Consider the following 21,567-nt stretch of genomic DNA (forward strand, 5'->3'; position numbering starts at 1 on the left):
ATTCTGGTGGTAGGACCTCTTGTGAGTCGGCGCGGGTAGGTATCACCACCCTGCCTATTTCTGCCGTGAAGCAATAATGCGTTTCGGTTTGAAGGGCGGGGCAGCCGCTGTAACTATACTTGAGACTTATATCTCAAGGTCGCATTTACGTTGTAGATGTCGATGGGCTCCAGTAACTACTTAACGCCAGGCAGGCTGTGAGCTCGTCCACCCATCTAAGCAATAAAAAAATATTAAGAATATTTGGTAATATTTTATTGGAACTTATACCTCTAAATGTTGTTGACTCTTTTTAATGGTTGAATTTTTTTAAATGATTTTTTTCGTCGTCACAGTAGTGGGATCACATCCGGTAACTGGTAAGAGTCGCGCACGGAATTCAGCAATGGCAGGTGTGTGTCCGCTGTCAGCAGCACTTAGACGTGAGACCGAAACTATAGAAGAAACCAGAGTCGTGGCCGAGCAATTGAAATAAATACAAAAATAATAAAATTACACAATTCGGATACAAATTATTTATTTCAACTTAAACTATATTTTATATTTTATTATTGTCCCTTAAAAAAAAAAAACACAATTGAGAATATCCGCAAAAACACACTCGGCGAGCTAGTAAACATTTATGTTAATAAAACAGATAAATAAGTATATTGATACATACATTAGAGGCTACTTCAACAAACTACTTATAAAATTAACAAAGACAAGGCACAGTCTATATATTAAATTACGTGAAGCAAAAACTTTGTATCCCTTTTTAGGAAAATTGCGCGGACGGAGGAGTATGAAATTTTCCACACTTATAGAGAATATAGAGAAGAAGTGCACAATGGTATTTTTTTTTAAATAATGCATAAAATATACATTAAATCTATAAAGAAAACATTACACACACTACAGACCATGTATTTGACGCACACACGCAGCATACTATCTATTGTCAAACTTTTGTTCTTGACGTCTGTTGTCAAATTGAGAACAGATTAAGTATTGTTTGTCTTTGTTAATATTTTTTATAGTGTGGTCTTGGCGAAATTTGTGATTATAGAAGTATAAAATACAATCATAATAGTGTACAAACTTACAATTCCAATTAATTATAGTCGATTTTCGACTACTGCAGGACCTCTAGTATATATTAAAGCACTATTAATGTTTAGGCACTTTTAAAACCGTTTGAAACACGGTATATCTTATTAAATTAAAATAATGGCATTTCTTATTAAATCAATCGTTTATTACTATTGATTCAAGGTAACAAGTCAACGTTAGATCTGTACAAACATACTCTTTTTGATTAGTATATTAAAGATAACATGATTAACTCAGTGATATAATAATAAATTAATAACTGGGAACAAATCACGCACGCACATCCGGCCAAATTGGGATTCCCTGTGCTTTGGGTACTAGAAGCTAACAAACATACATAAATAGGTTTAGATTTATTGATTATATTCATATATACATAGGTAGATATTATGTAGGTACACGACAAAGGGAAGATCTTCCACCGAGCGGGTGATATTGCTCGGTAGACCGACGGTCCGATATTTTTTTTCCTACCTATGCTGATAGCCTTAAGAGGCTATTTCAGCTTCACCCTAACGTGTGTAGGTGAGCTCACGTGGCTCAAGCCGGAGTGTTGCTAGCATTGACCCTAGCAAGAGCAGTGCTTCGCCGAATCGGATTGGAAACGCGACCCACTGAGAAGATCCGGCGAGAAACTCAGTGGGCTGTGTCTGTGGGTTAATTCACTCGTCGAGACCTTGGTCGCAAGCGACGGGTTCGACGAGGACGGTGACCGGGGACTGTCCCAATGTTGTTGTTTGGAACTTGTATGTATTGCAAACTTATCTTGAAAATGTCGTAAGCGAGATTCAGGCATTTGTCAAATATCTTGCGTTGTATTTTTTTAAGGGATTTTATGACTTGATAACTGAGTCCTTTATGTCACGTCTTATTTTAATTTATATTCTTATTTTCATGAAAAATGATAATATAGAGTGAAATGAAATGAAATGAAATGAGATGATATGGGATGAAATATAATCTCAGTAAAATGGTGGTCATTTATTGAGATTTTTTCAGTGGACTTTTTGGGGGATCAAGAGAAGTTACGCCCAGCGGCTTTGTTTCATTTTCCCACATTTGTGCACTTTCACAGATATTAAACAGTTAATAAACCACCTTTAATACACAATTAAACCTGAAGAAACACGAAATAGACAAAATAAAACCAATCACACAACTTCACTCCCCGCGTTCCCGCCAAAAAGTCCCTTGGGTTGTATGATGGCTACCCGCCACAGATAATAAACACCCAGACGGCAAACAAACAGACCTTATAACACGAAAGTTTACACGATGTGGGAATCGAACCCATGACCCTCGGCGCAACAGTCAATGCCGCTTACTACTGCATCGCCGAGTCAGTCAAACTACTTTTACGGTGTAATTCCGCGTTTATTATTTTCATTTTAATTTTTACGACGTTTCGAATACTTACTGGTGGTAGGACATATTGGGAGTCCGTACGGGTAGGTACCACCACCCCGCCTATTTCTGCCGTGAAGCAGTAATGCGTTTCGGTTTGAAGGGTGGAGCAGCCGTTATAACTATACTGAGACCTTAGAACTTATATCTCAAGGTGGGTGGCGCATTTGCGTTGTAAATATCTATGGGCTCCAGTAACCACTTAACACCAGGTGGGCCGTGAGCTCGTCCACCCATATAAGCAATAAATAAAAAGCAATAAAAAAAAGACCTATGTCCAGCAGTGGACTGCCGCAGGCTGATGATGATTTTATATTTTTAACAAACTAGAATACGCAATGTAATAATAGTACAGAATGTAATCTTAGAAACGATCTTACCGACAAATACTGTTCACAACTTCGAACCATTTCTCATTTTTCCAGCGTACACAGGAGATCTTCTTTTTTCAAATCACCACGCAAATTTTACAAAGCTCGCCTGAACGCAACTTCACAGCGAATGACGTCATTCGTGGCCAAAATAATCGAAGAGCTAAACACATTATTACACATACAAGGGTCAACCACACACGACGTCATTTGCGATTAGCGATGAGGTTGCAGTAAAAAAAAGATAGTTTATTAGATTTTCTTTATGGTTTCAAACATTTATTATTATTATTATTATACAAAAATAATGAGCGAGCGTTCCTTTTTAAGCAACACCCTGTATAAGTGTTTTTAGATTGTTTCCACATTGGTGTCCGGTTGCTTATTTATGAACCAATACCAATATTCAATTAACAATTGATGCTTTATTTTTTCTCTCAAATCGGCAGAGCGCTTTCGCTGTAAGACATTTTCATGGTCCGATACAAACTATTGACCACCGTCAAGTAGTACAGCGAATAAACTGAAATAGAAAGGATATTAACGTTATCCATTATTGTGCAATAATCTAAGACTAGATCTTATATTTTTTCCCTACTTAAGCTTAAAGCCTTGAAAGGCTATTTCAGCTTTACCCTAGCGTGTAGGTGAGCTCTCGGGGCTTAAACCGGGAGTGTTTGATTTGATTTGTTGCTAACACTGGCCCTAGCAAGAGCAGTGCTTCGAAGAATCTACCACCGGATCGGAAACGCGACCTAATGAGAAGATCCGGCGAGAAACTCAGTGGGCTGTGTCTATGGGTTAATTTACTCGTCGAGCCCTTCGTCGCAAGCGACGGGTTCGGCGGGGACGGTGACCGGTCTTAATTTTATAGACTATACGGAAGTATATAAGGAGACTAGTGGTATCTACCCCCGTGGACTCTGATGTAGGCAACGGAACGTTGTTTTTATTTAAATATGTTTATAGTCGTTGTATCGTCGTAGTCATCCTTTTATTTCGAAGAATGATATAGTGGATACGTCGTATAGTTGAGTTTTCGACTCGTGTCTCAAAATGGATGACGGCTTCCACTTTGTCATGATGGACAGTAATTAAGCCGTAAGAACAGTCCCGAAGCCAAAAATATTGTATCCATTTCAAATTTACTAACAACAGCAATTTACCAAGTCAAGTTGTCAAGTTTGTAATAAAGGTTAACTTTTTTGGCGGGATGTTGCATCGCCGCCATGTTGTTCCTAGTGTTGAGACTGTAAGAAGGTACGCGTATAAAATACATACCTGCTCCAGCTATAAGCGTTACCACTACGAGAGCTATGTTCCCGGGTAGCTTGAGGAATTCATCCATCCTGAAGATACAGGTCACTATTGACACCAAGAATATGCATAAGATGAAAATCGAGTTGAACACTAAGGACAACTGTAGGTTTCCGGGCCTTTTCTGAAAAATCGAAATATTCTTTCTGTTTACAACTTAATATTGAAAGAGTAAAGATACTTGATTATTTACTGCTGCATATCGGTAATGAAACTCAAGAGATGTTGTTGCCGCTTTGAGACATGAGGTCGAAATATTTTGTTGTAGAGGGCAGTCCCTCTCCCACCTTACAAACCCGTACGCATGACTGATTCCCAGCAGATACAAGCGGGATAGTTTTACCTAACTGTGCAAGCTTTTAAGACGATGACCAATAATTTTTACCAAATTTTTACCAATAATTTCTACCAAATTTATTGTCAATTTGAATTTTTAATCTGCGCAACGAAATAATGAGAGCGTTGTGTGGTGTCTTCATCCACACTACGAACTGCTTAGCACCATAGCTACCTATGACGACTCTTTTCGAATTACGCTAGAATTTCGTTTTCACACGTCTCTTGACAAAAAAAAATATCTTCTTTGCATGTGAACGCAGCGGTTATAAGTTTGATTCTGAAGTTATTCTGCAATTAAAAACATTAGAGTATAAAATTGAAGGGATACATGGTACTCACTAGCCATATACCGAACAAAGCGACGATGTTCCCGATGGCTGATAATGAGGAGAACATGATCATGCTCATGGATATAAGGTTGTCCTCTGGTTCGCGGTCTCTATGCCTCGGGAGATTCCACGCACCGGCAGCTATGTTCGCTACACATGCCATCTGAAAATATCCCACATGAAGCCCAAAATATCAAAAATAAAGCCGGATAATCCTTCGTCACGATAGAAAGCATCTACTTTTATCAATTAATTCGCCTATGTTCGCCGGGGCTCAAATATCGTAGTGATATACGCTGGTGGTAGGACCTCTTGTGAGTCCGCACGGGTAGATACTACCAGCCTGCCTATTTCTGCCGTGAAGCAGTAATGCGTTTCGGTTTGAAGGGTGGGGCGCCATCTCAAAGTGGGTGGCGGCATTTACGTTGTAGATGTCTATGGACTCCTGGAACTACGTAATAGCAGGTGGGCTGTGAGCTCATCCACACACATTTAATAAATTAATAATAATACAGAAATAAAAAATATATAAAGAAAGAACCCCATTGGGTCTTTAATCTTATGTCACAATTAGGGGCAGTGGCATTTATACTATAATGTCCTTGGCCTACGGTCGTTTCTAGCATCAGTTGCACAGTGAGATGGCTGACCTACACTACCAAGAAAATATTTGCTGTTGTTGGCGCTAACAAGGTTATAAACCAACAGACTATATTGAAATTCTCTTGTCTCATCTTGCAGACTTGCTCGAGTCTATTCATTTATCTTATCTTACAGAATATATCTATGAATATTAAAAAGAATCAATCATCTTTATTGTTCTGAAGGCATAAACAGCCCGTTAAATGTGCGGTCACGTATTCCTATTGTAGTGCGTATAAATTTATTACCAATGTTTATTATATCGTTCAGTTTTTATTGAGCTTTTAACATAGTTATTACCGATGTATTCGCACGAACCCGGGGTTTCTTTAGCAATCTTTCACGTTCGGGAACAATTAGTTCGAGAACCAAAAATCGGGAAAAGAATTAGTGAGTTTGTAAAATAGTACAAGGATTCAATCATTCAGGGAATTTGCCAATTGTATGTGTACTGTTAGCCGTTGTACTACAACTAGACTTAGAACTCATGTCTCAAGGTGGTTGGCTGCATTTACGAAAAAAAATTCTCTACCTATTCGCTGGTAACCTAAGGGGCTATTCAAGCTACGCCTGGAGGGGTACCAAAGCTTATGGGCTCAACCTGAGGAAATTTGCTAACACTAGCCCTAGCAAGAGCAGTGCTTCGCTGAATCTACCACCGGATCGGAATCGCGACCCACTGAGAAGATCCGGCGAGAAACTCAGTGGGCTGTGTCTATGGGTTAGTTCGCTCGTCGTAATCGACGAGTTCGACGAGGATGGTGACCTGTTAATTTACCATGTTGATGTGTGAAAGACGCAGCGTGCATAATCACCGACGTCGGATGCTGGCAGTTTAGGGCTGATCATTTTATGAACTTTAAGGAGGCTTAACAATGGACGTCTGACGATGATTGTTTATTGTTCACTCACAGTAGATGCTATGCAGAGTATGAAGCAGCCGGCTTCAAGGGGGAGGCATCCACAGCACCTCCTTAGCAACGGCAGAGGCATGACCTTGCTGGAATTTAAAATTAATTTTAGGTAACATCATCAACTGTTTAAAATTTTCCTAATTATCAGTGCGAGATTACTTTATTATTAAATTGCCGAATCGAATGTCTCAGAATTTATTAGCCGATTTCAATTATTTCTCCAATACATTTATGACATTTTATTACAGGGCTTTGTAATAAATTTAACAACTTTGTATTTTTTTTTTTAAATAATAAATAAATATTTAATAACAATCACGCCACGATAACGGGTCCCGTGCTAAGTTCGTAAAGAACTTGTGTTACAGGTACCAGATAACGGAAATAAATGTAAGATTTTTATTATACACGTACATATATTTAATATACATCCATAACCCTGGAAAAGACATTTATATTTATCATACAAATGTCTTCCCTTGGCGGGATTCGAACCCGCGACCCCCCTGTGTAGTGACCATGTCACTTACCACTACACCAGACGGCCGTTTGCTTCAATACAAACGCATGCATACATCCAGATAAACGCTGGTTTCAGTTGATTACAAAATATGTCATTTTATTGTTACCGATGGTTCCCCAGTAGTCGAAATTCAATTATAATTAATTGAAATGATAAGTTTGAACATTAATAAGGTTCTATTGTCATATTATACATACTTATCCCAGATTTCGCCATGACTACACTATAGACAAATAATATAAAGACAAACAATAATAATCTATTCTCAATTTGACCCACTATTTGACCACACCACAGACTTAAACAATGACAGAAGTTTGAGAATAAGCAAGAGAGTATATTATTTTATGCTTATGTGTGTCAAATTCATGGTAGTGTGTGTAGTGTTTTTTTATTGATGTAACGTATTTTTAATGCATAATTTAAAAAAGAATTAGCATTCTGCACTTTTTATCTATATTCTTTATAAGTGTGGGAAATTTCAGATTCCTCCGTCCGCGCAATTTACATAAAAAGGGATACAAAGTTTTTGTTTCACGTATTATTATAGATTACTTGGGTATCTATACCGGTATATATTTCTATAAGAAATGGATAGGATGGTGCTATTGGTTTTTTGAGCTTAGAACAGACTCACCACGCGAATCAGTGTTTCATTTTCAGTCGACTTTTGTGTGCTTTTTTGGCTCGCGGTAAATAGGATATTGTGCAATTGATGTGGTTTTTAATGCTACTTACTCATATTTAATTATATCTAAATCTAGAAGAAATAATTTTATTTAATAATGCTTATTAGTTCTTTATTTAAATTATCATCGTTGGGGTCTCTCTTTGTGTGTTAGTCTAAGTTTTAGAGCGTGGTGTTCTCTTGAAGCAATCCTATTTATATTTCACAAAGTGGGTCTTTTAGTAGCCTTGTTTTGATGATAATATACGGTCCACTAAAATTTTATATTCTATGAGTCACGTTTTGAGGAATATGCAAGAATGTTTATTAAAATCGTACGGTTTAAGTTTAAATTTGCTTGACATCTGTTTAACCTCGATGGGAACAGAATCGCGTGTATCATTTACTAAAAAAAAAGGTTGGATACGAAGTTATACGTGTTTTAAAAGTATTCATATTTTATAGTTGTATTGGTGTAGTGTTTCTACTGCACCAAAATATTTGGATGGACTTGCTCCAACTTCGTAATAAAAATAATATTTGGATCATATTTAAAAAAAAGAACTCTGAGTTAAAGACTCGTACGCACTACTTATAAATTATGATCGAAACACATGTCTCACAGAACTCAATTTGGCAATGAAGTCAACGAGTTAAATGAGCTAAAGACAGCGCAGTGTATATAAGGGTACCTCGATGGAAGTTTTCATAGCCAGCATGAAATTAATGACTGATAAAAAGTGCTTAAAAGGAATATCCACCCCGATAATTCCTATGAAGTATGATATGGTAAATAATATATTTAAAAAGTGTGTTCTCTCTGTTTCCAATAGTTTTTATTAATACTGCATAATATCTTCAATTTTTTGTCATTGGCTGTCAAACATCGGATCCTTGCACAGTGTTCTTAGTTCCTTTTTTTTTTTGTGAAAACCCAAACTTTTAAATAAATTGTTAAATTAAGATTTTTAAAAAATCTAAAGGCAAACCCGCAAGCTTCGTGCTGTCAACGATGTTGATGTCCCGTTTGTCCCACGCCCATACACTCGACGGAATTAGACAGAGCGCATCGTCACGACTCAACTCGATAATTCTGACGTTGGACTAATAAAATGATTAGATTTATCAGCAGCACAATAATTGAAGACATGAGTGGATGAAGGGGTTAAGTACCATTTGAGTTTTTACGTTAAGTGCCTATAAACCACATTAGACCTTAAAACTCCGGGTTTAAAGGCCATTTTTAGAACTTGCATGTGATGAAGGAGCTATGTACGAATAATAAATAATAGTTTAAAAAAACTAACAAAATACGCTTTTATAGAAAATCCAAATAAAAAATAGGAAAAAAAAATTATAAAAATAGTGTAAGAAAAAAATATTTTATTGTAAAAAAGCGTTGTAACATACATACGTCTGAAGCTAATAAAAGCGTATTAAAAAGTACAAGTAACAAAAGAGTGTTGCCCGTTTTCTCAAAATTAACAAATTGTATCATATCCCCTTCATCCACCTTCAATTGTGAGACGAGGCGGTGACGTCATCAGACGGACTCGATGCCATTTCAGAACTTTTCTCCTAAATTTCTTTGTCATTCGCCTCTTGTTACGCGTATTCTCGTTCGTGTTGAATGATTAAAAATAAGTATTAAGCTTGAAGAGAGCATGCGAATTTGTATTATCATTATTAGTTTTATAGAAGTAGGTATTACGTAGGAGAATTTATTTAAAATATTTATCTGGCTATCAGGAGCTATCAGGAATGTTCGCATGAATCTTACACTGGTGGTAGGACCTCTTGTGAGTCCGCACGGGTAGGTACCACCACCCTGCCTATTTGCGCCGTGAAGCAGTATGTAACTATACTGAGACCTTAGAACTTATACTTCAAGGTGGGTGGCGCATTTGCGTTGTAGATGTCTATGGGCTCCAGTAACCACTTAACACCAGGTGGGCTGTGAGCTCGTCCACCCAACTAAGCAATAAAAAAAGATCTAAGAAGAATTCTATTATTATGTAAGTTTGTATATGTTTGTATTGTATAAACGAAAAATAAATCGTGAAAGAAGTAAAGCAAGCCTGACTAAACATTTAAGTAAGTTTTTTTTTATTGTGGTCATTATGGCCGGGAAACAAAATTATTGTAATGCCATCAGACCTTGGTAAGTCTGAAAATTTTCAAGCGTCTTACAATTTTGAAAACTGTTTTAAGATATTGCAACTAATGCAGAAAAACAAATCAAGTGTGTTGATTCAGTCAAATTTACCAGCGTAAAGATTTTCATCTTTGTATTTAGTTTTTTATTGCCCAGATGGGTGGACGAGCTCACGGCCCACCTGGTGCTAAGTGGTTACCGGAGACTATAGACATCTGTATTGTAAATGCCGCCACCTATCTTGAGACATGAGTTTAATTCTAAGGTCTTTTAACAGTACAATTTAGGTTTATATTATTTAGTTTTTAATTGCATCAACACGCAATATAAAAGTTTAGTTGATGCAATTTTTTTTATATGAGTCAGTACACAATGTAACTGTTTAGCTGATACAAATATATTTCGTGTAAAATCCACAATACGTCCGACGTTTCCTTGCTTCAATGCAAAACGTAACAACAATGCAATTGAGTTTCGCGGAAGTTACTCGTATATCAGATACAATGTTACTATTCATTGTGCTGAACTTACATTAATATTTTTCTGTAACTAAATAAGATGCTAACACGTGTTTTAACGCTAGTAGTGTTAACGCCCTACGATAAAAAAATGACTTTAGGGTCGTTTTCAATTTTGCACCAAAAAATTAACGATTTCATGAATTTAAGCTTTCTCTAATTTACCATTTTTTTGTATTTATATATAATATGTAATATTCATTTATATTTTTAATTTTACGCATTTGATAACGCCAACACAGATGACAATTTAAACAGGAACTTTTTTTTAAAAGTTTAGAAATCTTACTTCTTTGGTTTTTTATAATGTTCAAATATCTAGTTAGTTTTGCTTTATTATTGTATTATATACTGATTAAATAAAACTGCCGAATTTCAACACGCATTACTGAAAAAAATAGCCAACATTTTAGAATTTGAATTTCTAGTAGTTTTTAATGTATAACTCCTAATTTAGCAGTGTTTACGGATATATAGTTGTAGGACCACGTGCCTGTTGACATGACAACGAATTTACTGTACTTATAATTACGGTAACATTAAGGTTATGAGAATTAAATCAAATAACTTGCTTTTGGCCCCAAATTTGAACACGATCCTATAATCACTGACGCCTCGATATTGAAACTTGTACTGTACGTATTAACGTACTAATTATTCTACGTATTACATTTTCTTTCTGGCACTAAGAAAAAAACCGGAAAATTTCCATGATTATATATTTTTTAAATACTAACTAAAGCTTGTCAATCACTACTGAGTGATTAACAAAAAGCAGTTTTAGTTAAAAAACAAACACATGCGAAAAAAATTGCCTAAACTGTTACATATCTTCTTCTATTTATATATACTAGAGGTCCCGCAGTAGTCGAAATTCGACTATAATTAATTGGAATTGTAAGTTTGTACACTATCATGATTGTATTTTATACTTCTATAATCATAAATTTCGCCAAGACTACACTATAAAAAATATTAACAAAGGCAAACAATATTTAATCTCAATTTGACAACAGACGTCAAGAACAAAAGTTTGACAATAAATAGTACGCATGCGTGTGTGCGTCAAATACATGGCAGGTAGTGTGTGTAATTTTTTCTTTATTGATTTAATGTATCTTTTATGCATTATTTTAAAAAAATATTAGCATTTTGCACTTTTTCTCTATATTCTCTGTAAGTGTGGAAAATTTCATACTCCTCCGTCCGCGCAATTTTCGTAAAAAGGGATACAAAGTTTTTGCTTCACGTATTAATATATAGATATGCAGATATATTTATATGTAGAGACGCGTGTGAGGGTAAACCATTCGTAATGGAACGCGCCGCTGGTTCGCGACCTAAATACGCAAGATCCACAGTCATAACTATCTTATAAATCGTTTCTCGAAGTTATAAACGAACAAATAGCTACTAGACTCTACGATGTGATGATAATTGTTCAATAAAGTTCATGGACGCGGACAATTAAATAACAAAAACAAGGTCCTAGAGAAATCGATATTATCGATGTGATTCGATTCGGAAGAATCGATAGCTGATGGGAGAATATGGTTTGTGGTCATGTAATTTCTGACAAGTAATCGGAAGTTTGTTGCGTGTGACCCCCTACCTACCCTACCCCGCTTGTGGAATTTGTGTGAGGAGTCCACTGCGCTTTGCCGACCGAAATGACGGCAATCACATTTTTTTCCTACCTATTAGATAGTCTAAGGAGCCATTCCAGCTACGGCCGGATGGGTAGGTGAGCTCACGGGCTCAACCTGAAAGAATTTGCTAACACTAGCCCTAGCAAGAGCGGTGCTTCACAAAGTCTACTACCGGATCGGAATCGCGACCCACTGAGAAGATCCTGCGAGAAACTCAGTGGGCTGTGTCTGTGGGTTAATTTTCGGTGGATAGCGCTGAGATATGTTAAATATAGTTATTCTAAATTTATATACCACAATACTAATATTTCTGTTGGTTTAATGAGTTAGAGTCGGTTAGACTGATAGCCGTCTACAATTGACAATCTCATTCCGATAGAGGCACCCGTCACGTGCGGACGTGCTCATCGTCCACTCGATCGCCCGGTCTTTGTTCGCCCGGCTTTTGTTAGCCCGGCCATTGTTCGCGCGGCCTGTGTTTGTGGTACATCTGCCGACTAAGTGCTCTTTCTGGAAGTTTTTATTTGTTTTGTTTCCTTTTGTTGTTTCTGTGTTCGTGGTACATCTGCCGACAAAGTGGTTTCCTGCAAGTATTTATTTGTTTTGTTTCTTTTCGTAATTTCTGTTTTGTTGTGCTTTTTCTTTGTCCTGTAGTAATCGCGCCGCATTGCCACCTGTGTTCAATAGAACCGCTCAGGTCCGAGAAGTTGGGGCCTCGCCGCAAGGCGAGTGTTTTCAAGACCCGGGGCCGCCCCACCTGGGTACTCAGCGATCATGGACGCTGTATTCGCGGAATTCCTCCGACTTCGCCACCCACAGCTCGCCTCGGAGTTTTTGGCCTTCAAGGCCAATCACACTGCGAGCCCTCTCGAGGACTCCGCCGCGCTCGCTGCTCCTGCGTCGCCTGTACCTGCGTGCAGAGCTTCTGCATTGAGCACCGCAGCCTCTGTCGTGCCTGCCGCTCCCGTGTCGCCTATACTGGCGAGAAAAGCTGCTGCGTCGTCCGCCGTGACCATCGTTTCAGCTGAGCGATCATCCGCGGCCTCCGTCGCGCCCTCTAAAACACCTACACTTGCTCGTAGGTCGCCTGCACCCGCCTCCTCGTGCTCCGACTCTGACTCGGACATGGAGGTCGACCTCGCCCCCGCCTCATCGACGGATGGATTCACCCTGGTACAGAAGGGTAAGAAGCGTGCCGCGGAGTCTCGAGCTCCCGCGGCCGCTAAAATTAGCAAAGCCGTGAACGCGTCGCGCCCCCGCCCTCAGACTCCCGTTGCGCCCCCAGCCCGTGCCACTCCGTCGCCGCGTCCGGTGGCACAAAATAAAACCCAGACCCCTCCCCCGGTTATCCTTCAGGAGAAGGCAGCTTGGGATCGAGTTTGCCTGGCCCTTAAGGCCAAAAATATAAATTTCACGAATGCCCGTAACCTCGCGAACGGCATTCAAATTAAGGTTCAAACACCCGACGACCATAGGGCCCTCTCTTCTTACCTCCGTAAGGAGCGTATAAGTTTCCATACGTATACGCTCCAGGAGGAGCGCGAACTCCGCGTTGTAATACGCGGAATCCCTAAAGAGTTAGATGTAGAGCTCGTAAAAGCCGACCTGTTAGAACAAGGCCTACCAGTGAATTCTGTGCACCGTATGCACACCGGTCGCGGTAGGGAGCCATATAATATGGTTCTAGTCGCTCTCCAGCCTACCCCCGAGGGTAAGAAAATCTTTAACACACAGACCGTCTGTAGGCTCTCTGGTATCGCTGTCGAAGCCCCCCATAAAAAAGGCACTCCTAGCCAGTGCCATAACTGTCAATTGTACGGGCACTCTTCCCGTAACTGTCACGCGCGCCCCCGATGTGTTAAGTGTTTGGGCGATCACGCCACGCCCCTCTGCGCTCGCGACCAAAAAACCGCGACGGAACCGCCTAGCTGCGTCCTGTGTCGAACACAGGGTCACCCCGCGAATTACCGTGGTTGCCCCCGAGCCCCTAAAATAAATCGCCGCGTCGCCCGCCAAAACCGCCTCCGAGCTTCCGGCCCAGACATCAAAGCCTCGGCACCCTCTGCGTCGCAGGCTAAGCCAGCGTTCGTTCCGGCGGCGGTGCCCAGTGTCTCGGCCTGGGCAAAACCGCTGCCGTACACGAACACGGCTACAACTCCCTCCTCCGCGATTCGTCCCGCCCCCGCGACTCGTCCCTCTCCCGCGACTTGCCCTCCGACCGCGTCCGACAATCTCGCTTTAGCGATCGACTTCTTTCAGTCGATCAACTTTGAGCGCGTTAACGCTTTGGGCGACGCCATTCGCGCTGCCTCCACTGCACAACACTTTATCGCCGTTGTGCAGGAATACGCCGACGTATACGCGTCATTAAATACGTACGTCCTCCCCTCACTCCGCCGGTAATCAATGGCGTATATAAGTAGAATAAAGCCCCTATCCGTAACGATAGGATTTTTTAACGCTTACGGTCTCGCAAATCAACGTGATCAGGTTTCTGACTTTTTGCGTGACCACCAAATTGATATCTTTTTAGTGCAGGAGACCCTACTTAAGCCCGCGCGCCGTGACCCTAAAATCGCGAACTATAACATGGTCAGGAACGACAGGCTCTCTGCCCGTGGTGGTGGTACCGTCATTTACTATAGAAGAGCCCTGCATTGCGTCCCGCTCGATCCTCCCGCGCTCGCTAATATCGAAGCATCACTGTGCCGAATCTCACTGACGGGACACGCGCCGATCGTTATCGCGTCCGTTTATCTTCCACCGGATAAGATCGTTCTAAGCAGTGATATCGAGGCGCTGCTCGGTATGGGGAGCTCTGTCATTCTGGCGGGCGACCTAAATTGTAAACACATCAGGTGGAACTCACACACCACAACCCCGAATGGCAGGCGGCTTGACGCGTTAGTCGATGATCTCGCCTTCGATATCGTCGCTCCGCTAACCCCGACTCACTACCCGCTAAATATCGCGCATCGCCCGGATATACTCGACATAGCGTTATTAAAAAACGTAACTCTGCGCTTACACTCGATCGAAGTAGTTTCAGAGTTAGATTCAGACCACCGTCCCGTCGTTATGAAGCTCGGTCGCGCTCCCGATTCCGTTCCCGTCACGAGGACTGTTGTGGATTGGCACACGCTGGGCATCAGCCTGGCTGAATCTGATCCACCATCGCTTCCGTTTAGTCCGGACTCTATCCCGTCTCCTCAGGATACCGCTGAAGCCATAGACATCGTAACGTCACACATCACCTCGACATTAGATAGGTCATCGAAGCAAGTTGTAGCGGAGGACTTCCTTCACCGCTTCAAATTGCCCGACGATATTAGGGAACTCCTTAGAGCTAAGAACGCCTCGATCCGTGCGTACGATAGGTATCCTACCGCGGAAAATCGTATTCGAATGCGTGCCCTACAACGCGACGTAAAGTCTCGCATCACCAAAGTCCGAGATGCCAGATGGTCTGATTTCTTAGAAGGACTCGCGCCCTCTCAAAGGTCTTACTACCGCTTAGCTCGTACTCTCAAATCGGATACGGTAGTAACTATGCCCCCCCTCGTAGGCCCCTCAGGCCGACTCGCGGCGTTCGATGATGACGAAAAAGCAGAGCTGCTGGCCGATACATTGCAAACCCAGTGCACGCCCAGCACTCAATCCGTGGACCCTGTTCATGTAGAATTAGTAGACAGTGAGGTAGAACGCAGAGCCTCCTTGCCACCCTCTGATGCGTTACCACCCGTCACTCCGATGGAAGTTAAAGACTTGATCAAAGACCTACGTCCTCGCAAGGCTCCCGGTCCCGACGGTATATCCAACCGCGTTATTAAACTTCTACCCGTCCAACTCATCGTGATGTTGGCATCTATTTTCAATGCCGCTATGGCGAACTGTATCTTTCCCGCGGTGTGGAAAGAAGCGGACGTTATCGGCATACATAAACCCGGTAAACCAAAAAATCATCCGACGAGCTACCGCCCGATTAGCCTCCTTATGTCTCTAGGCAAACTGTATGAGCGTCTGCTCTACAAACGCCTCAGAGACTTCGTCTCATCCAAGGGCATTCTCATCGATGAACAATTCGGATTCCGTACAAATCACTCATGCGTTCAACAGGTGCACCGCCTCACGGAGCACATTCTTGTGGGGCTTAATCGACCAAAACCGTTATACACGGGAGCTCTCTTCTTCGACGTCGCAAAAGCGTTCGACAAAGTCTGGCACAATGGTTTGATTTTCAAACTATTCAACATGGGCGTGCCGGATAGTCTCGTGCTCATCATACGGGACTTCTTGTCGAACCGCTCTTTTCGATATCGAGTCGAGGGAACCCGCTCCTCCCCACGACCTCTCACAGCTGGAGTCCCGCAAGGCTCTGTCCTCTCACCCCTCCTATTTAGCTTATTCGTCAACGATATTCTCCGGTCGCCGCCGACCCATTTAGCTTTATTCGCCGACGACACGACTGTTTACTATTCTAGTAGAAATAAGTCCCTAATCGCGAAGAAGCTTCAGAGCGCAGCCCTAGCCCTAGGACAGTGGTTCCGAAAATGGCGCATAGACATCAACCCAGCGAAAAGTACTGCGGTGCTATTTCAGAGGGGAAGCTCCACACGGATTTCCTCCCGGATTAGGAGGAGGAATCTCACACCCCCGATTACTCTCTTTAGACAACCCATACCCTGGGCCAGGAAGGTCAAGTACCTGGGCGTTACCCTGGATGCATCGATGACATTCCGCCCGCATATAAAATCAGTCCGTGACCGTGCCGCGTTTATTCTCGGTAGACTCTACCCCATGATCTGTAAGCGGAGTAAAATGTCCCTTCGGAACAAGGTGACACTTTACAAAACTTGCATAAGGCCCGTCATGACTTACGCGAGTGTGGTGTTCGCTCACGCGGCCCGCACACACATAGACACCCTCCAATCCCTACAATCCCGCTTTTGCAGGTTAGCTGTCGGGGCTCCGTGGTTCGTGAGGAACGTTGACCTACACGACGACCTGGGCCTCGAATCAATTCGGAAATACATGAAGTCAGCGTCGGAACGATACTTCGATAAGGCTATGCGTCATGATAATCGCCTTATCGTTGCCGCCGCTGACTACTCCCCGAATCCTGATCATGCAGGAGCCAGTCACCGTCGACGCCCTAGACACGTCCTTACGGATCCATCAGATCCAATAACCTTTGCATTAGATGCCTTCAGCTCTAATACTAGGGGCAGGCTTAGGGACCCCGGTAACCGTACTCGTCGAACTCGACAAAGAGGTCGACGTGCAACCTAACCCATGCATCAGCCCGCTGAGTTTCTCGCCGGATCTTCTCAGCGGGTCGCGATTCCGATCCGGTAGTAGATTCATTCGCGAAACAATTGCTCTTGAGTTGTTAGGTCTCCTTCGGAGGCGCTCGGGCAGTTGTTAGCAAATCCCACCCCTCTTGGCTGAGCCTTTGCTCGCCCACCTGTCCTGGTGAAACTGGAAAGGCCTTCGGGCCACCAGTAAACTTTCAATCATAAAAAAAAAAAAAAAAAAAAAAAAACAATTGACAAATTGCACAGTTTCAATTTTATTGGCACGATGATGCCTATGGGCTCTGGTAGCCACTTAAAACTAGGTGCGTCGTGAGATGGTTTCTCTATCTATGACATCAGAAAAAAAGTAGTCAGAGACCATGAAAAAGCTTGACTCAGAACGGTAATACATTCATTTCATTTTATTTATTAACGACCAATTTTTATAGACCTCGTAGCCTATTTCATCTGATCATTATCACGCAGGAGCCAGTCACCGTCGACTCGTCGTTGTCCTAGCTGTTAGCAAATCCCACCCCTCCTGGCTGAGCCCTTGCTCGCCCACATGTCCTGGTGAAACTCCGGGAAATGCCCCCAGGCCACGGAGTAATCCCTCAAACAAAAAAAAATAAAAAAAAACTTTTTGTTTGCAGTAGTTTATGCTTAATTTGTCTCGTTTTTTTATCCTTTTTATCCGAAGTTTTTGCCGCTCTGTTTCTTTTGCTGAATTATGAGACTATTTTATCCATACGTCACTATTTTACATTACCGTTACATTCTCGATAAACAATGTATTTAACGTAATCAACACAAACATTTACATCGCAAGATATTGCATACTTTAGATGTTACTTATTTCAATATGAATGGTGGGTGGGATATGAATGGTATTAGTGGGTTTGTTGACTACTGCCCAACCACTAGTCCGTCTATTATCTGATCGAAGTCGCGATAATTCTAGGAAGATCCGACGAGAAATCAGCGTGCCGATGTAACGGGTGTCTTAATCTATATAAAAAATTAACTCACCTTGTCATTTATAACAAAAATCCGTGCTTAATTATAATTAAAAAAAAAAGTTTGTTTTAAAACGAGCACAAGCACAATTACATCAGCTATGTCATTTTCCGGTAAAACATAACACTTGTAGTTCGATAAATAAGGCCCATTAAAAAAAATATTGTCATAAATAGTTACACGTTCCGAATTGAAATGTGTACACAAATATCTCTAATTTCATGTAATTCATTCGTTCATCTTGCTCAGTAATTCGGTCAATGTTCTATTCACATGAAAGCATTCGTTTAACTAAATAACAAAATAAATTGATAGGTGTATGTACAACGTATAGTATAAAACTGTAAAACTGTTTTTATATAATCACGCACATAGAAAAATAAACGAAATGTCACATCCGCGTATGTATCTTGAAATACAATTTTATTTTTAGCTTCGTACTGCACTAGTTTACGCGGCAAAATAAATCTCCACAGATAAAAAATATAATGATTGTGTCATTTTTATTTTATTTCGGTGTACGGTTTCCTATCTAGTCTATGACAATATCTGTTTAGTTTAGGACAAGCGTATTTCGCTCGGCGCTCCGCGTTGGACTAGCGTTTCCTGCATCCGTCTGACTACTAGCTGCTGATGGGCGACCGTGGCCTTGTGCCGGCGACGCGGAGACCGACATCGCTGAAGCGCTTCATATTTATTAATTAATCGTCCAATCGATTACCGGTTAGATTGTTTGATTGCACATTAATAATGTTAATTCTACGGAATCTGTTAATAAGTCATAGGATTTTGCAATGTTAATATTTTTAGTAACGTACAGATGTGTTCACGAATCATCTGATGTTAAGCGGGTTTTTCGTTGACCGTGTGGCCTACCGATGATATGCGATTACCGTTGCTCGTGGACATTTGTAATGTCAGAAACAAATCGAAGAGGCAGACCACTGCTGTAATATTTAAACCATGAACACTGTATTCGAGAATTAAAATTGATGTTCCGATTGCCTTCTTGTGACGATTATCCTACTCTTCTAACAAAAAGCATGATTGCTTTGCAGAATAAGACAGGATAGTGGCCCACCCGCGTGCTCTTTGATCTAGAGGGCTACGATTTATATCCTGGTGGAAACAGGAAAAGCCTCTGGGCCACCAGTAACCGTTCATTCATAAAAAAAAGGTTATGATTTAGGAACATAGTTTGTTAAACAAGTGAGAAATAATTTAATAGTTATGGCATGATTGTTTTTGTTCTATTTTTTTTAGTTTACTTTGTGTCACAGTATGAATATACATAGTGGTATAGAAGTGTAATCATGCACATATGTGTGGATATGTTCAAGTAATAAATTTTTCCTTCCATAAGTACAAGAGTAAAATCCTATTAATATTACAAAGGCAACTACTAGTTCATTTATTATTTTTTCAAGAAAATTCCTTTCGCTATTTAGAAAATCATTGCACACGTTGAAAGCACTGAGGTAAACAGTGAGCCCAGTCTTTAGAAGTCTCCACAGCCCATACAAGCATCACTGGGGCTTTTTAGCCATTCTAAAATTGGAATACTATAAAGATTTCTTTTGTTTTCGTGAATATTTAGGACCCAAGGCTGAGGCCGGCACTATAAGTATATAAGTAATCTAAGTATACAATGCAATCGAACTTTTTCTAAGAGAGCTAGCTAACAGATATTAGTGTTTGAAGAAACCGCCTTATGTTATCTTTTTAAGCCAATAATTTAAATATTAACAACATTTGTGTGATCGTTTCGGATCGAATTTTTTTTCCGACCTATGCTGATAGTCTAGAGAGGCTATTTCAGCTTCGCTCTAACATGTACGTGAGCTCACGGGGCTCAAACCGGAGTGTTGCTAACACTGACCCTAGCAAGAACGGTGCTTCGCAGAATCTACCACCGGATCGGAAACGCGACCCACTGAGAAGATCCGGCGAGATACTCAGTGGGCTGTGTTTATGGGCAAACGCAATTGTTACTAATTATTTTTTATACAATTTTGACAGAAGTAGTTAAAACAATATTCAAATGCAGACGAATAATAACGTCAGTCGTAGTTGACCGCGAAAACTGTAAACCATTTTCAAACGTCCGATTGTTAAACGCGAAATTAAGTCGTAAAAAGACTTCCAAATATTTGTCCTACTCATAAAAATCGAAGAAGTTACAATAGCAGTATGTATTTTATTTCTACTCTAGGCAGGAATTATTTACACAACTCCGCAACAACTTGTTCAGATCTGAATTATTAGTAACACTAAATAGGGTTCAGTAATGTATCAAACAATCCTTGCGTATTTATGTTTCTGTGACCTAGCAAGCAAGACAGCCGTTGTGAATATGCCGATACTGTTTGAGCCCCTGGCTCCTACCACCTTTTTTCCACCTACCTTTTTTTTTGGGTTAAAAGGTTTCAGCTAGGAATGAATAATGACTGTTTTAAAGGTTCCACGAGTAATTAGATTTGATGAACGATGTTGAATCATTTTATTTTAAAATCGCCAAATGTCAGGAAAGTATCGCTAGGCTTGCCCTCGTGCCATCAGCACACAGTCTTCGCTGTGAGGACCATCGTGCCAGTTTTGGGTTGGGGAACGCGGCTGAAACGTAATCTATATTTAAAAGACTGTGGGGTGGTTAAGTTCTGTAAATGTGGTCTACTGGTGGTAGGACCTCTTGTGAGTCCGCGCGGGTAGGTACCACCACTCTGCGTATTTCTGCCGTGAAGCAGTAATGTGTCTCGGTTTGAAGGGCGAGGCAGCCGTTGTAACTATATTTGAGACCTTAGAACTTATATTTCGAGGAGGGTGGCGCATTTACGTTGTAAATATCTATGGGCTCCAGCAACCACTTAACAGGTGGGCTGTGAGCTCGTCCACACATTTATGCAATAAAAAAAAGTACCATATAGAAACGCTTCTATGGAGAGTATATCATGAGACGGACTTGTGAAGGCTGGGATGGTGGAGTTACCATTGGTGGAGTAAAATTGTCCAACCTCCGATACGCCGACGACACCACTCTTCTCGCGGCTAATGAAAGCGAGATGGCTGCTCTCATGAGCAAGCTTGAAAAAATTAGCCTCGAACTTGGTCTTGCCATTAACCGATCCAAAACAAAAGTGATGGTAATAGACCGCATGAACAAACTGGAGCACACGGGGTCACTGCATCTTGAAACAACAGAAAGATTCATATACCTGGGCTCCATGATTGCGAATACTGGATCGTGCGAGCCTGAGATTCGAAGACGTATCGGGATAGCAAAAACTGCCATGTCTCAGCTTGATAGCATCTGGTCCGATAGAAACATCTCCATAAAAA

General features: G+C 41.1%; 1 protein-coding gene across 6 annotated transcripts in view; it reads right to left on the minus strand.

The window, feature by feature from the left end:
• Positions 1–3,115: 3,115 nt before the first annotated feature.
• LOC101743983 (uncharacterized) overlaps positions 3,116–21,567 on the minus strand; it is a 37,560-nt gene continuing 19,108 nt past the window's right edge. For 2 of the 6 annotated variants that reach the window (XM_062673587.1, XM_062673586.1), the window contains exons 2-4: positions 6,407–6,494; positions 4,863–5,015; positions 3,116–4,308 (exon numbers count right to left, since the gene is read on the minus strand). In XM_062673587.1, coding sequence (XP_062529571.1) covers positions 4,030–4,308; positions 4,863–5,015; positions 6,407–6,494 — 520 coding nt within the window. In that variant the 3' untranslated portion in view covers positions 3,116–4,029. Of the gene's footprint in view, positions 4,309–4,862; positions 5,016–6,406; positions 6,495–17,665; positions 17,828–18,243; positions 18,898–21,567 lie in introns of those variants that run through there. The other 4 variants (XM_004928090.5, XM_062673590.1, XM_062673589.1 and 1 more) reach the window with 4 other exon arrangements.

The sequence above is a fragment of the Bombyx mori genome, chromosome 18 (genome assembly GCF_030269925.1).
Source record: "Bombyx mori chromosome 18, ASM3026992v2".
In the NCBI taxonomy this organism is placed as follows: Eukaryota; Metazoa; Arthropoda; class Insecta; order Lepidoptera; family Bombycidae; genus Bombyx; species Bombyx mori.